General features: G+C 39.1%; 1 protein-coding gene across 3 annotated transcripts in view; it reads right to left on the bottom strand.

Moving 5' to 3' along the window:
* Positions 1-18,366, bottom strand: part of GAREM1 (GRB2 associated regulator of MAPK1 subtype 1) — a 202,113-nt gene that overhangs the window by 115,108 nt on the left and 68,639 nt on the right. For all 3 annotated transcript variants that reach the window (XM_072732134.1, XM_025996930.2, XM_025996933.2), the window contains one exon: positions 13,097-13,237. In XM_072732134.1, coding sequence (XP_072588235.1) covers positions 13,097-13,237 — 141 coding nt within the window. The remainder of the gene's footprint in view (positions 1-13,096; positions 13,238-18,366) is intronic.

The following is an 18,366-nucleotide window of genomic DNA, read 5'->3' on the forward strand; positions in this document are numbered from 1 at the left end:
TCTGGCTGCTGTGGCAGGATGTAGGTTGAGTACTTAGGCTTTACAGTTTATGACTTTGGTTTTGAATCTCGACTTCATCTACTGATTGTAGGACTTTGGCTAAGATCCCAAAGACATGGTTTCCTTATCTAGAAGGGGATAGTTTCTATGATTAAACAGGAGAGATGTGCTGGCCTGGTGACCACACAGTAGGTGCCTCTGAGAGCTCACTGTTGTGGGTCTTAAATGCCACAACATGTAACACTCCCTCCTTCCAGCTGTCTCTCCATTCTCTGCCCTATTGCCCAGCGTCTAGTAGGTTTTGAGTTATTCAGTCAATATCCAAAAGTCTCCACAGACCTTCCTAGATTTGAACTGCCTCTTTGTGGCCTGAACTTAAAAAAAAAAAAAATGCTTCTGTTAAAATGTTGAGAAGGGAAAAGATGTAGCAGTAAAAGATAAATGGTGATACGTTTCCATTTAGTAGGTTCTGGGAGGGGGCCCCCCAGATCCCCAGATCTTGACCCCATACAGCTACACTATGTTAAATTCTTATTTTCAACAGCATCTTAAGCACCATACATTCTGTGGATGTATACTGCAATCTGAAGCAGGAAGACCAGGTTTTACAATGTTGTTTTAATTCTTCTGAAATCTATTCATGCTAGGCATTTACAGATATGCCCCTTTTTAATATAAAGCCAGAAGGAAAGAGCCAGGGTAGTGGTGGAGGATAAACAAAGCTTTGCAACTCAAGGGATTGCTCTTTTGCTGCCCCCTGAATTTTTCTGCCATGACACACATGGTTGCTGTCGGTCTCATGCACTGTGTGCAGAAAGTCATGTCTATTCACAAACTGTTTAACATGTTTTGTTTTGTTTTTTAAGTCTGGGCAACAGCTTGTTATGTTTTAGAAATTAACTCTGACACTGGCTTTCTAGACGATGTCCGTCTGGCAGCCTCTATATAAAATGTGAGAATTTTTGATAATGCAGCATAAAACTGATTACTAGTAACAATATTAATTTCTGGGTTTCTCCATGTTGACACCACGGATACTTTGGGCTAGAGAGCTTTGTTGTGGCAGCTGTCCTGTGCATTGCAGGAGGCTCAGCAGCATCCTCAGTTTCTGCCCACAGATTACAGGAGCTTCCCTGCTCTCATTATGACAACCAAACGTGTCTTTAGACATTGCCAAATGTCCTGGGGATGGAGAGGTGGGTGCAAACTCCCAACTTGGTTGAGCAACTTACTTGCTCAAACTTGGTTGAGAACCACTGGTCTATGTTAAAGAAGGAAAACAATCTTTTGTTTTCTTAAAGAAGTAATAGAGTTATTAAGAACTGTGATAAATTCCGGGGCTTCTGGGTGGTGCAGTCAGCTGAGCACCTGAATCTTGGTTTCAGCTCAGATCCTGATTTCAGGGTTGTGAGACTGAGTCTGCATCAGGCTTGATGCTTAGTGCAGAGCCTGCTTCAAATTCTCTCTCTCTGCCCCTCTGGCTCATGCTTTCTCTCTCTGTCTCTCTCTCAAATAAATAAAATAAATCTTTTTTAAAAATGTGATAAATTCCTTAATAGATGTTTTGATCTTAACAATTCCTTTTAAATGAAGGAAATAAGTAATTGCCAAAGATAGGCAAAACTATTATATCTTTACAGCATCAATCTTTCCAGGCTGAGATTTTTGTACATCTTTTTTTTTTTTTTCTATCATCTGACCTCTTACTCCAAACATACTTTTCTGTGGAATTATCTCTGATGTACCTGGCATCATAACCAAATCAGGGGCACCTGGGTGGCTCAGTTAGCTAACCGTCTGCCTTCAGCTAGTGTTATGATCTCGGGGTCCTGGGATCAAGCCCTGAATTGGGCTCCCTGCTCAGTGGGGAGACTGTTTGTCCTTCCCTCTGCCTCTCCCCTGCTTGTGAGTGCTCTTTCTCTTTCTCAAATAAATAAAATCTAAAAAAAAAGAACTAAACTGAAAACTGTAAGGATAAGAACATTCTTCCCAATCTGGAAGCCCAGCACCTGAGATGATGAGAAACTTCTTTTAGAAGGGCCCTAAATCTTTACTTTCCAACTTTATTTAGTTTTAGGAAGGACTTGAAAGATTTTTTTGTTGTTGCTGCCAACATTTATTTTAAGGGAAAAGAGTGGTTTTAGCAAAAAAAAAAAAAAAAAAAAAGAAAAGAAAGAAAGAAAGAAAGAAAGAAAGAAAGAAAACAAGAGAAATAAATTAAAACCATTAGGAAAAAGTGTGCATGACCACTTTAAACTAGAAGGTTAAAAAAAAAATTCTATTTCCTTAGAGATTGGACCAAAAAAAAAAAAAAATCTCAGAATTATGTTTTTCCTTTTCATCTTGTTCCCTACATCTAGGTATCAACTTTTAGCTCATCAGCATTTCCCCCAGCCTAGCTCAGGGCTTCATTATCTTTCATCAGGTCTATTTCAACAACTTCCTTATCTGGTTTCTCTCACCTTCTCATCCTTCTTTCTGAATCAGTGGGGAAGGTGACAGAGCATGGGGGGAGGCAACCTCAGGTAATTGTCTAGAAACAGATTCTGTGAGTGCTCTCCAGGCACAGAGATGACAGCTCCCAATATCCACCCTAGAACTCAAACTCCTTCACCATCTGTTCTAACTTTGTTTCCTAAATACCCCTTTACCTTCTTCCCACAAAGCACTGATACTACTTTCACTCTTGCCTACAATCCAAACCTTCATCCAGGCTGGTACTGTTGAGAGTGCCCTTTGCTCCCACGTTCACTTATGGCCCTCACCTAACACTCTCAGCATGGATCCCCCCTTATCCATTTGTCTGCATCTCTCTTAGCAATTATTTACTGGCTTCTTATGGCTATATAGGGGTTTAGCGCTACATCTGCCTATTCCAAGGGACTATGACACTGGACCAGTTCTCTGGCATTTTCTGTCAACCTGCTGAAAAAAAATCTGTCCGTTAAAGATGAATCAATTTCAGTTAGGTCAAAAATATTTAGTCGAGCCCTTAAGTTTTTTCAGGCTTATGATATAACAGGACTACCCTCAAGGAGCCTTCAGCACAGGGAAGAAGAGCAAGATGAAAACACTCAGGCACGAACTATTATAGGGATTCCAAAGTATAAGGAAGAGGAAGATCCTTGTCCGGTGTGGAAAATTAGGAAAAGCTTCTTGAGGAAGGTGGTTTTTAAGGTAGGATTTCATAGTTGGGTGGTGACTCTAATGTATGAGCCCTCCAAATACTACAAATAGTAGAGGGTAAGGCCACGCAGGTGGGGCTGAGGAACAACAAACAGCCCAGGGGAGTTGGGGCTCTACTGGACAGTGACGCCCTTAGTCCAATGGACACCAGGCCTCAGAAAGGCTCTGCATCAGACAAGAGTCTGCACTCATGTGGAGACAGGTCTGGAAAGTCCTGGCCAGTGGTCAAGTAACAGAGCCATAATGGGGGAAAAATAACCTGATGGTAGCACCAAGATTGACAGGAGGAGAAGAGGCTCTTGGATCTTCAGAGCAGGTGAGACCCAGTGAGGGTAGCTGGGAAAGGCCAGCAGCTTTGACAGGGACTGTGGAGACAGCATCAACAAGACGTGGCACACAATTACTTTAGGGGTAAAGAGGTGGATGAGAGCTAAAACTCCCACCCAAGGTGACTAGCTTTATTGCTAGAAGTAAGAAAGCTAAGATGATGAAATGGAATGAGGAATTGCAAGGAAGAACATAATTGCCACTGAGTATTAAACTCACAGAGTGCCAAGACAGGAGAGGAGACACAGAGTATTTCAAAAGTCTATGTGCCCACAGCATTTCAGTTACCTACGATGATTTCTAACATCTAGAAAATAAAAGCTCTGTGTTTATTTTGCTTGTCTCACACGCTCTCATTGGCTTGACTCACTCTTGGGGACAAACCCCAGGATGTTCTGTAAACCAGTCCTAACAAGCTGGAGGCCCCCATAATATATACTTCACTGAAAACACATATCGATGTATCTGAATCATCTCTCTTCTAGCCCTAAATATCAGAAAAGTCGGCCTGGTCCATGTGGTTCATTGTATTTCTGTGTAGAGTACACCTGACAACTTCCCAGATGGGGAAGCAGTCTAACAGAAGGCCAGCACACGACTTCATGGAGAGTGAGTCACAAAGGTAAGTGGTTCCAGTTCTAAGCAGCAGAGTGGAGTGACTTCAGGAAGTTTTACCAGAATTACAAGCAGTTTGGGAACACAGGATTAAGTCTGTTTTCTGCAAAGGAAAAAAACAAAAAAACAAAAACAAACAAAAAAACCTCAAACCAATTCCTAAAAGTTGACAAGGAATCTTTCATAAGGTCACCTTTTAAAAAAAATTTTCACGCATTCAGAGGTACAAATCCAACATGGAAATCAAATTATGAAGTGAGACAAGCCCATCCCCGCCCATGCTATAAACACTCCATTAACAGTGTGGTTTCAGGCAGCTTGTTCAAACTTTCCACCTGATGTTAATCGCATTATCTCATAGGTTAAATTATACTTGAACTGGAGCTATCCCATTCAAGTACCAACTTTCCATTCAGTACCAACATACAAGAAGAAAAGATCTAGGAAAGAGCAGCCCAAGAGGTTTTTTTTTTTCTTTTTTCTTTTAAAAAGATTAAATAAAGACAGCAAGAACAAGTTGGGGGGCAGGAGGCAGAAGCAGACTTCCTATTGAACAGGGACCTGGATGCCAGACTCAGGGCTCTATCCCAGGACCCTGAGATCATGACTGGAGCCAAAGTCAGATACTTAACCGACTGAACCACCCAGGCATCCCCCAGTACCCCCCCACCCACCCTCTGGCAGCCCAGGAATTTCTAAAACACCATCCCTGTTTTGTGCCTGAGTTTTTATATTTTTGATCCTAGATTTTCTACTTGTAGAGTCCGTATAGATTTACAAAAATAGTTAAACAGGCTGAAATGTGAAAATGGTAATCGAGGGATTCTCAAGGTTTTTACTAAAGTCATTTACTAGCATTAATAGATCAAGAGAAGCCACATGGTATGACACCAAATACCTCTCTGCTGAATCTGCTCACACATTCCCCGTTTCCCTATCTCCCGTAGGCTCTTATTTTAAGGAGAAACTAAGAAAAAAAAATGTTTCCTTTCTTCCTCAAATCTTACACACACCCCGTTAACCCTTTTATTTAAATCACTACCACCAACTTGGACACCCCCTGGAAACTGGCAAGAGCAATCAAGTCTTCTTAGGAAGCCACTAGCTGGATGGCGCTACATGCTGTGAAAATGGAATCATTTCTTCCCAAGTTCACCTTTCATGGGGCTGTTTCCACAAACACTCAACACCAGAACAAAACCACCCAGTGAAGGGTGAACTTTCACCCCTACAGAAATTATCCAAGACTATAAATAAAACTCAAGGATGGAGGCAGAGTGGTTTGGTGAGAATACCACTTAAGAGTTTTATATGACAATTAACTTTGCTACTGGTTGGTTGGTCACAGTCGTTTGTATTACAAAAATTTTTAAACACAGAAAGTTAGGGTAATGAACACTCCATTCACTCTTCCCCAAAATTGAACAACTTCAACCGCTTGTCTTATATTCAACTATTTTTATGTTTGTTTTAGCTGAAGTGTTTTATAAATTATAATCACATTTTCCCCTAAGTAATTCAGTATGTACCTCTAAAACACAAAGCCATCTTCCTCATATCTATAAAACTAGCATCACCTCTAACAAAATCGAAATAATTTCCTAATATCATCTCATCATGAGAGTCATTCCTATATTTCCTGAGGTTATTGTTCTTAAGCACTGAGAAGTGAGACTAGAAAGCTATACCAAAGGTTGATGACAACCCTTGAGTCATCCTTTCTCTCGCAGGTAGGTGATTATCATTGCTTGGAATTCAAGTGGAAGGGTAAATGCCCAAATGTAGAAGATACATCCACCCAAGCTCCGACTATAAACCTATGTCATTAACAGCTACAACAATAACTTCATGAAGTAAAGAAGTGGAATGAAAGAGAGAACAAATATCTTTCAAGGAAAAAAAAAATGACAAGGACAATTTCCCAGACCCTAGGCTATTACATTACTTAAATAGTCTCCCCATCTTTTCTCTTCTGAATCACTCCCCCTAGCTTAGAAAGATTCTTCAGACTCCATTATTCTTAAAAGTGAGTATTAAAAACTTTTGACTCTTATATCCTCTCTTGGATTCTCTTTAATATCCTCTCTCTTGGATTCTTTTTAAAATGTCTTGACAAGAGTCATTGTCCTTTGCTTGCTCTTACCTTCCACTCATTTTTATACTACCCCTTCTGTTATCTACTTGCACTGCTTTTATTCACTGACCACCCACCCACACACACATCCCTACACACCCTCACACCCCCCATGGAGACTGACAATTTCCTTATCCACACTCACAACATGCTTCCCCCAGGCCTCACCCTCCCCGCTCCCAGCAGGCTCTCATGCATTGCCCTCTCCAAGTCCACAGGGCTCCTGGGAAAGCTCTTCTGCCTTTGCTTCTTCCTGCAAATTTATTCAGAAATGGAAACGTTACCTGTTTGCAGATGACTTATAAATCTGGAAAAGGTCAAGATAAACATATATTTACTTAATTTTCCCCTAGAGTCAGAATACAAGTGGGGAGTTGCGTGTGAAAGGGGAGGAAAATGAAAGAGCGTTCTTTGCCTTACTGGTCATTTCTAATGGATCTTTCTTCTGTACAATGGTTAGAAAGCCTTATGTGTGGACAGTGCTTTCTAGCACTTTCCGGGCAATGGCAGTGAGGGAAGCAGGTGTATCTTGGGTTCAAATCACACTTCCTAGCTGTGTAATATTACAAGATACTTAACATCTTTCAACCTCAATTTTTGCTTGTGAAAAATGCGATGAGAATAGAACCATTTCCTGGGTTTGTTGTGAAAGTTACACAAAGAAATAAAATAAAATGCTGAGCTAACAAAGTGCTAGATAATAATTAGCACTAAGTAAATTTTAGTGATTGCTGTGACCTAAAGGTTCAATTACAAAAAAATGGTTATTTCTTAAGTATCTCACATTTATCACTGGCAAAATTGGCTGGGATGATGTTCCTTGGCATATTCTGTTAGTCCATAGGGCTTTTTGAAAGAAAGTTTGGTCATTGCCATTTTAACACATAAACTTTATCTCACATAACATGGAAAGTACACAAAGTGTTGTTCAATGCTAGTGCTTACTTTTGTAAACAGATGATTCATGCTAATTAAACTTGCAACCCAAGAGAACAAAATTAGCTTGTTTCGACATTTCCTTTTGTTCAGTAATTATACTTCAAGGTTAAGTAGATACCACATTACTAGAATTTTGCCTGAGAGACAGAATGCACACCCACATTTTTAAAACCAGGCACTGCTGACAGAAATCCAGTGTTTGCTGAACAAGAGCCCTGTAGACTTCATAAGCAAATCTTCCACTAACCTTGTGCTCTTATTTCTGTACATATTGTAGCTAGTAGGGAAGTATTAAGATCAGTTTTGCTTGTTATAGATTCACCGGATTTGCAGGAGGATGAGAATTTAAAAATAGAAGCCAAACGTGGCAGCAGTTTCTCTCTGATGCTTACGTTCAAGAACCAATCTGTTCACCCATGATGACGGGGGGGGGGGGGGGGTTCCATCAAATGATTTAAATTTTCATAAACCCAGAATTCTACTACTTCTCAAATGGGTGTGGACCTAAGACATACAGATATATCATATTCTGATCCATTTGGTTTCTCCAAGTTTTGTCTTTACAGACTGCTATTTGGGGCTGGCTTTCACGAGAGAAGTGGTAACGAGGATACCACTGATTAGTGCTCATTATGTGCCAGGCAAGGTGTTGAGTCACTGACACAAGTTAGGTCACAAGGAATCTTCATGACATTTCCTAAGTAAATCTCCTTTGCATAGATTGGAAATGCAGAGCTTTGGGAGGTAAATGAAATTCCAGAGGCTATGGCATATCCAGGTTTTTGTGGAACCTAACATGTACAATAGTTTTAAAGGCAAAAAAAAAAAGTCAGATTGTGAATACTAAATTTAGTTTAATGTTCTAGGAGAGGTCAGCATAAATAAGGAATCCTAAGGTACAGTTTCAGCAGTAACCACCTTGTGTCTGCCTGACAGACCAGTCAAGCTGCAGAGACAAAGGAATCTGAAGAGAAACGTGATTTGTAAAGTGAAAATCATCTTTACAAAATCTTGGCTATAATGAAGTTGCACTCGGCTTTAAAAAAAAAAAAGATTAGGGATCCCTGGGTGGCTCAGCGGTTTAGCACCTGCCTTTGGCCCAGGGAATGATCCTGGAGACCCAGGATGGAGTCCCGTGTTGGGCTCCCAACGTGAAGCCTGCTTCTCCCTCTGCCTGTGTCTCTGCCTCTGTGTGTGTGTGTGTGTGTGTGTGTGTCTCATGAATAAATAAATAAAATCTTTTAAAAAATAAATAATTTTAAAAAATTTATTTTAAAAATTATATTTATATATTTATTTGACAGAGAGAGAGGGAGAGAGCACAAGCAGCGGGAGCCAGCAGAGAGAGAGGGAGAAGTGGCTCCCCACTGAGCAGGGCGCCTTGCTGCTAGTCAAGCTTGATCCCAGGACCCTGGGATCATGACCTGAGCCAAAAGTAGATGCTTAACAGACTGAGCCACCCAGGCACCCCTAAAAAAAACTTTTTAAATAAACTTGTTTTTTGATTTACTATGTCAGGAGAGATAAGGAGTGGGGAAGGAGGAAATACATGCAGGGTGAATGGGAAGTTTTTTTTTTTTTGAAGTGCCAAGCAGTAATTTACATGGTCTGAGTATGCAGAATGCAAAAAAATTCTGAGTTCTGCATTGTATGTTCCTTAGGAAATCTTTGCCCTTTTGGGCACAGTGAGAAGTCAGAAAGTTTAGATACAATTTATTTGTGATGTCCTTTGAATAAAATTTGTATGAAAGCAGCAATCACTTTTCTAAACACTATGCCAATTTTTTTTTTGAGTGGTTTCTCTGCTGTTAGCAAAATATGTGATGCTGACTGAACACATTCTCTCCCTTGGAATCAATTGTTTGTTATACCAAGAAAACTCTTTCTTATCCAAAATGAAAAAGTGATTTTGCCAGAATGAAGGAGATTTTTATTTTTTTCCAAAGCACATCTAATAATTTTAGAATTCAGAATTGAGGCAACTCTTATTACCATTGTATCAGAACACAGCTCTGATAAGAAGTTCAAAGCATTTTTCTTTTCTCAAAATTTTATGCCATTATTTCTTTTCTTATGAGGAATTTCATGAAATTTCATGAAAATTTCTGATGAAGAATAAGGGAAAGGCACTCTGAATTATGAGTTCCTAAAAATGCAGAGTTTTATTATATGCCAGAATGTGTATGAACAGAGCTGCATCTGGCTGCCCAGGCTGTGCACTGCCCAACTCCAAGGGACACTATTTACACAAAGTGAGGAGCGTTGCCTGTAGCAAGACAGTGCAGGGCCCCCAGCTGCAAGAGTAAACTGACAGAGAGAATGGTTGCTACCTTGGCCGGAAAAGAAGGACAACGTACTTGGAAAATGAAGGGGGTATGTCACAGAGATACATGGGCCAGCTGGACCCAAATGGCTAAATGTGGGGCAATGAAAACATCAAAATATATAAGGGACAGGAATATATTATGACCCACTGAATGAAATAGGAATCCGTAATTCAATAACAGGTAAATAAATAAATAAATAAGAGAGAAAGAAAAGCTCTGCTTCCAGTAGAAAGACAACAAATAGAAGCAGCAATAGTGGGGTTTGGTTAGCAATGGGTCGTTCTGTCACTTTCATGGTAAAAACCCAATCAGATAGAAATCAAGAACTACACAAGGATGGAGGTGGGGAGATTTAGAGAAGGATTATTCCTACTTTGAAATGTCCTACTCTCCACAAATGGGATTTGTGCCCTTAGAAGAGAGAGAGACAGTGGAATTCTCACTCCACCAAGTGAGCACACAACGAGATGACCACCACCTGGAAACCTGGCAGCCATCCTCACCAGACACCGGATTGTTCCTGCCTCCAGAACTCTGAGAAATGAACTGTTTATCACCTCCCCCATCCACGGTATTTGTTACAGCAGCGTGAAAATAAGACAGTCCTATTTCAAGGGTTTTTTTCCCCTTTACGATATTTTCTTTCCTTTCATGAAGTGGTCTAATCTAAAAGTTCATGTTTTCTTTTTAGTCTTGGGACCTCAATTTTTCATTTAAAATAAGTATCATCGGGGATCCCTGGGTGGCGCAGCGGTTTGGCGCCTGCCTTTGGCCCAGGGCGCGATCCTGGAGACCCGGGATCGAATCCCACATCAGGCTCCTGGTGCATGGAGCCTGTTTCTCCCCCTGCCTGTGTCTCTGCCTCTCTCTCTCTCTGTGACTATCATAAATAAATTTTAAAAAAATTAAAAAAAATAAAATAAGTATCATCTTTTAAAAATTTTTTAAAATGTTAATTCCAGAGTAGTTAACATATAATGTTATATTAGTTTCAGGTGTACAATACAGTGATTCACTACTTCCATACAACACCCAGTGCTCATCATGACAAGTGCACTCCTTAATCCCCCTCACCTGCTTAACCCATCCCCTCACTCATCTCCCCTCTGGTGCCCTATTTCCCAGTTAAGTGTACCATCATCTTCCTTACAGATAAAGAGTAAGCCGTTGAACATTCCATTTCTTTCTTCCTAGTGGAAGTTGAATGGCTGTTAGTAAGAAATGTTCAAAACAATAAAATATGTACAAATACCTGGGGAAATCTTTTCTTCTGACAATGTGAATGCCCATCCCAGGAAAGTGGGTCCCACCCCTGGCTGCATAATTTAACTACATAATTTAACATCCTTATTAGCCCATCCTTAAGCCCACACTCAAGACCAATTAGAGCAGAATCTCTGGAGATGGGATCTGGGGACTAGTTATTTTTAAAGCTCTCTAGGAGATTCCAGTGTGTAGCTAAGATTGAGATTCCTAGATCAAGAATCTATGGCAATAAAGAATTATATCTTTTGTCTACAGATCTAAAGGATTCACAAGGGTTTTTTAGAATTGGTCTCACTGCCTTAACTATAGAGAACAAACAGATTTTTAACTAGAGAGAACACAGATGGTTATCAGAAGGGAGGCGGGGAGGGGGGTGGGGTGAAGTAGGTGAAGGGGATTAAGAGGACACTTACCATGATGAGCACTGAGTAATGTATGGAATTGCTGAATAACTATATTGTACACTTGGAACTAACATAACACTGTATATTAACTATGTTGCAATTAAATTTTTTAAAAAAGTTAAAAACGAATTGGTCTCACTTGTTGAGGAATGTACAGTCCCAACTGGTGAGTGGATGTGTATATCCAGGAAAAGGTAACTGAACAAAGACTGGGGCCTGTACCAAAGGAATGTGAGACACAATAAATACGTACAGAGACCACACAGGGACAGCAGGGATGCAAGGATAGGCCCTGATAACAGCAAGGCTGAGGAAGGCCACTCTAGCTGGGGAATGGCGTAAATGGAAAAGTATCCGGTATGTCCAGCAAACAGCGAGGCGACCAATCTAGAACAGCAAGGCGACCAATCTAGCTAGATGGAAGGTTCACTCTTCAGAGTAGAAAAGGTAAGTTTGGAGAAGCAGACTAGAACTTTAAGAAACAAGCCAAGAAGTCTGGTGGCAGTGTGGAGACTCTAAGGAGATTTAAGTAAAGGACCAAATGAAACCATTCTGTTGGGAAGACTGCATTGATTAAACAATTCAATGTGCTACAAGAATATGGCACAATAGGTAAAATTGCCTGTGTGATGAAGCACAGTTTTATACCTTTCTCATCAGTTTTCCACAAGAAACAGGGACTGGGAGTTTGGGCCTCCTAAAAATAGCACGGACCTCACCTGTCATGGGACCCTTGGCAGGAGAGATTGGACAGGCCAGAAGGTCTCTGTCCCTTTGGCCTGATTCCCAACCTCACATTCAGCAGCTTTCATTCCTCATTTTTCCATGAAGGCTACTCCTATGGTCAGCAAATGTAATCCTAGGGGACAAAGTTTCAGGCTAGAGAAATTCTTTCTTACAATTTTTTTTAAGTAAGAATTTTTGAGAAGCTGAGTGATCTTGAGGACATACTGGCAATTGAAGGCTGTCCTACAAATCAAAAAGCAGGCTAAACTATTCATTTATTCAAAAAATATTGAACCTTACCATTTGCTGCCATTCTAGCCAGTGGGACCACAGCAAGGTCCCTTTTCCTGATAGGCAACTCTCTAGGTGTTATAAAGGTTTCACTGAGAAACATAATGGCAGTTGAGGGCTGTAAAACTTATAAGTAATTGGTTAAAGCATTCTCCTACAGAATTTGAAAAACTGACCAATTATGGAGAAAAAAAATCAAGATCCTTTACATAATGATATAAGTATAGGATAACATGGTTGCGTTTTTTTTTTTTTTATTGCATTTATAAGACAGCACAATTGAAAATGTATTCAAACCACTAGAAGTATCCTGAACTCCCAGACAGTGCTGGCACCTAGGACATACTCAGTAAAAGTCAGTTTCACTGAATGGCATTCAAAGTTGAGGCAAAATGGCTGCTCTCACCCTGATTTAACTAAAGCAGTGAGAGCACCTCAGCTGCCTGTATTCCAAATGCATTGTGGCAAAGGGGGACATAGCCAGGAATCTGAGCTTCCAATCCAATATTTTTAAAGCCAGACCACAGCGCTCATATGTGAAATGGCACCTTGTAAAACCATTCACAAAAGCAAAATCCAAGTTATGTCCAGGATTATTTGGAGACTGTAGCTCAGATACTACAGAGACTTTCTTTGTGTTTGTTAAATATTCATTTTATGAATATCTGGTAAGAATCTACATGTAACTACATGCATTAATTAAAAATACCTATGACAAAACAAAACTTTCACTGATAGATAAAATAACTACAAAAAAGTGTTTAGTTCTTTTTCTAAGTCATCGTACTCTGGTTTATAGACAAGTCCTATTTTCTCACCATGGACAAAAAGATTTGCATTTCCACTCCTCTGCCTCTCTTGCCCCTTGAGGGGAGTTTTACCTGCATAATGTACTGGAATCTCTATCTTTGGTCCAATGACATAGTGCCCCTCCTCCAGGCTGTGGGCAGTGATGGTGGTCCACTGACGGCACGAGTGAATCAGAAGGTACTCGTTTTCCCGCAGCCCTTCTATGCATTCTCCTAGAAAAGATAATTTTGCATAACTTAGAATCAGCATCTGCTTGCTCCATACTCTGCAATAAAAATTTCGTTAGTTAAAATATCCCTAATGCAGAAACTGATAGTTCATCCCAAGAGGACACAAGCTTGCTTCTGAATTAGCACTAGAAAGGCATTCTACAAGTTGACAGTTGCACACAGGATTCCATAAAAGTGTTTCCCACTTATCCGCAAAGATATTTTCAAAACCTCTTTTAATCCAAATGAATATACTCCAGGATAACAAAACATTTATTAAGTGCCAACAGTATGTTAGGCACTAATCAGAGGCTTTGCGTCTGTTACTTCATGTGACGCAATAGTATGAGGCACGTATTGTTCCTTCTTACAGGTGGGAAAAACCAAGGTCAAGAATGTTAAGTGATATGTCTGAGCCCACAGATTTAATAAGCAGGAAAGTGAGGATTCAGGCCTAAGTCAGACAGATTCTAAGGCTTACGCTTTTAATCACTAAAATGCAACTACCAAAAATATATAATAAACCTCTCTGTTGAAACAGTACTTGAAATTAAATGCCAGTATCTCCTTTTAAATTTTGTATATTTTGCCAGTTTTTTCTGGCCCCCTATCAAGCTTCCCAATCAATTAAAAATAATGAAACTTTATAGCATGCAGAGGAAATTATTTTTTTATTTTGCTATTTTCTGAGATACATTTTTAGCATCTGAACCAATGACAAATATATTATTCAAAAGAGAAATTCATCCCCTGAAACTTATAAAAATTTATTTTTTAGATGCTGAAACGATCCATCTCATTAGTCCTGGTTTAGTCATTTTAAATGCTCAAATAATACCTGAATAGGCTAATTTCTTTATACAGAATATAATTAGCCTTTCTTATTTCTGATGTTTATTATATTGCAATAACCAAAAGAGTCAGTGTGTAATAGTGTGTTTTAAAAGGGAATTTATAGTTCACTTAAAAAAAATTCAGTACTTTTGCAATACAAAAAAGCAGAGGAGGCTGTAATGATCAATTTGGTTAACACAATCATAAGCCATCAAATCTGTTTCCAATCCAGTACGCCCATAATCTTCAAAACAGTATTAATGCAAGAATATTTTATCTTTGTTGCAGACGATACAACTGGGGAGTGAAGATGAAGGTGGGATGGGAGATCTGGAAGTAGAAGTACCCTAGCAGAAATGAGAGGTCCAATTAACCAGGGGTGCTTGCCAAACCAGACTCCCCACCCTTCACACTTTGGGAGACCAGGTTCACAAAATCCTCCCAAGGAAGCTTCTGGTACTTATGAGCGCTCCGCATCTCCCTCAAGCATGCGGGAGCAAGAAAGAAAGATCTGGAAAGGCTCCTCCAAAGGAGAAATCATATAGCCTACCCTGAGGCTCCTGACCAGGAGGCAGAAGGGTGGGAAGGGCACATAAACGGCAGGCAGGAGTCACATGCACGGCCCTTGAAGTCAACAGACCTAGTGTAGTCAAAGCTCTGCCTCCCACCACTGTATGATCTCGGACAGAAACCCCTTCTTTTCATCTGTGAAATGGAATAACAATAGTACCTGCTCCACAGGGTAGTTGTGAAGATACATAGTGACAGTGATGAGAAATGTGTAGCACCAAATGTCATATGATGTTAAGAGGTATCAGGAAACATCAGCTATAAATTTATTTACTCTAAGTTTTTTCTCCCTAGAATTCCATCCTCATATAAACATTGTAATATATGTCTTATTACCCTCTTAGAGATGAGGAAGTGATCTTTAGGCAGTTACAAAACTTGTCTAACGCTGCAGAGCAGAAACTGACTTTGGGGTCCCTCTACGTCTCTTCCTGTTCTTTCAATACCACACTGACTTCTGCCTTGTAAACTGCCAACAATAATCCAAGTAACAAGGAGAAAATGACCCTCAGCAATAAGTCTCACTAAAGGAAGGAGGAAACAGTATCAGCAACAAAAATGAATAAATTATGAATTCATTAGAAAATGAAAGGTGCTATGGGAAAAAGAAAAAAGTAAAGGGTTAAGAGGATCAGGAGTAGCGTACATGAGAAAGAAGAGTAGTCTGCAAGATTGTCCTTTTAAGATATTTTTCATTCATTTATCTCACAAACATTTATCTACTTATTTGTTTAGCTTTTTCTAAAAACAGCTTTATTGATGGAGAACTAGCATACAAAGAACTGCACATACTTAACATGTACATTGAGGAGTGGGCAAAAATGAAAAAAGAGCTTGGTCCCTGCATTCAAGAAGCTGGCATCCTCTTGGTGAGAGATGTTCACATGTAATTTTATGTAAGGTAGGGCATGATGAGTGCTATGCAAGAGGAATAAGGAATCTGGAGTGGAGACGGGAACTTCAGCAGAGAAGATCAAGAAAACCTCAGGAGGAATATATAGCTTTTGGGCTGTTCCTAAGTTCATGGATGAGCTGGGCTCAGAAAGGAGGGAGGCAATGGGGAAGGAGAAAAGGGTTTGGCAGGAGAGGATGGCCAAAGCTCTGCTTTAGGAAAATTAACCTGGCAATATTATTTATAAAAGCTCGATCAGAGAAGGGAGAAATCAGACCCATGGGGTGTATGTAGAAACCTTCTAGGGAAAACACACCACCACTCAGGGAAAAAGAAAAATGTCGTTTTCTGCAACTAAACTGCTATATCATAAACTGTTTTAATTTTATTCCGCAGTGAGCTCTACAGAGACAGCCAAGAAACAATTGCAGTCAAGTTAATCAAAATGAAAATTTAATGTTAAATCCTACTGCTAGCTGATGTAGTAAACACTCTGTCAAGAGGATCCAGAATGCTTTTCGAAGCTATGAAATAGTAAGAAACCAGTGCCTGTTTTTGAGCTTATGTCTTTTTTATTTTTTTAAACAAATGAACCATGTGCCTACTTGAGGCAAAAGAAGTTTCACAAAAATTGTCTAGAAACAAAACTTAATATAATCACTTAAAATGTCCTAGGGTAGGCCACTAATAGAGACACTACATTAAATGAATTCCTGAAGTAAACATTTTTGTGATATAATTATCCCGCTGCTTAACTACTACACATACATAACTACATACATATATATAACATGCTAAAACTTATATATTTAGCTCAAAGATGTAGTAACAAGAAGCCTAAAAGAAACGTGTGTTAAATTCCAAAATATGTTAATATCATCCTGAAATTTCCCCAGATCCAGCATGCTTCTGGGATATAGTTTACTTGCCTGGTTTGACCCTGACCCCCTCAACATTAAGTCTTATACACTCGTTAAAATCATTTTTAACACTAGGAAAACTAGAGCCCATGAATTCTTCAAAGTAAGTCTGCTTAAAAAAAATCAAATTCAAAATTTAAAATAAAAATTTATTAGGCAGACATGCACAAATTCTGCTCCTTTGGCTGCTGGGTCACTATCATCTCTTGATATACCTTTATGATCTCTCCTTGTTACCTTCATAGATTTTTCCCCCTTTTACAATTAGCTGTAACACCAGGAGTTGCTCAAGTTTCTACCTTTAACCTGTTCACCGTTTCTCCTTTATCATCTTACACACCCCTTAGGGATTCAATTAGTTATGGACAACTCGCATATCCATGCTCTCAGCTACCAACATGTACTCTGAGCTCCTCATCCAGACTTTATCTTCTACACTTTTCTACCTGGGTGTCCCCATGCCATTCATTCAGGCATTCTACATTCATCCAACAAACACGGAGGACCAGCTATGATCTAGAACCTGGTGATATAATATTGAACCAAGTATCTGCTCTCATGGAGCTAACCTCTTGGCTGGGTTTTCAATCTCTTGTTCTTCACTCTGTCAATTTATTTAAATACTGCTGCAGATAAAACTTCCAAGAATACAGCATAGCTCATCTTATTCTTCTACTCACATCTGCTTTCAGTGGTTCTCATTCATACAGAATAAGTAAGTCTTTGGGTCAATATTCAAGGCCCTCAAGATCTATCCACAGAATATAAAACCAATACCCTCCAACACCATTCACTAGAGCCCCAAAAACCTGTTTTCTGTGGCACACTCTTCTGGGCCTCTCACTTTCTTTCCTTTGCCTGAGTCTTATCTCCCAATCCTTATTTATTCACTATTGACATACCCATTCTTGAACGACTAGCTCAAATGTCATCTTCATGAATGTCTTCCTGATATGAATATTTTTCATTTGAACTGTAGCTATTTTGTACTTTTGCTAATATTCCATGCTAAATTTATAAATTTCTTTAGGAGCACAGAGCAGGAGGAACCTGGACTGATATTTTAATATTTATGTATAGTTAAATGACACTAAAAATAATTTAATAATGTGGGAATTACAGGCATTTTTTTTCCTTTAGAAATTGGTCTATACATTCGTCAATTTTGAGGATCATGGTTATAAAGTTTAAGGAACAAAGATAATTCAGGACCATAAATGCTGTTAGATAAGATCCTCTCTAAACTACCTTGTCTTACTAACATCCACAGCAATGCAATGACGTAGCCCAGACTCAATGCCTCATAGTTTTGTTTTGCTTTTTTAATATCCAAATATAAAAATGTTTATATTTATTTATTTTCCCCCATTGAATCTTTTATTTTTATGCTGCCTGTAATTATTTTTAGCTTTGTTTAAATTGTAATAGAATTCATTACATTTGAATATACTGAATTAGTGCATAATTATACTGTCTATATATGGATTACTTAGGGTATGTTCAGAAACTTGTATGTCTGTCATAGTAGAATCCAAATCTCTATTAAATTTGTTTTTATTTTTAAATATGAAGTATGATGTACTTGGATGACATTTATAATGTTTTGCAATTAAACCTGTTAACTCACTGCTGATGAGTCTTCTATTAAGGTTGGGCTGAATCCAGAGAATACAGACACACACCCACGTTGGTTTGTTTTCCTGCTACCTTCATGTAACAAAGAACAAATATATGATTTCACAAAATTCCCTAAGTTGTGCTATGATTTTGGCAATTAATAAATTACAATAAATTTTTGATTTTCCACTTCTATGTCTCTTTGTTCTCACCTGTTGGCATTTCACACCAGAGTAACAGACTTGGTCAACAATTTGGGTTCTATCTCTACAGAACGTGTGCAATTTTAATCCTTTCAA

This window comes from Vulpes vulpes, chromosome 13, assembly GCF_048418805.1.
Source record: "Vulpes vulpes isolate BD-2025 chromosome 13, VulVul3, whole genome shotgun sequence".
NCBI lineage: Eukaryota > Metazoa > Chordata > Mammalia > Carnivora > Canidae > Vulpes > Vulpes vulpes.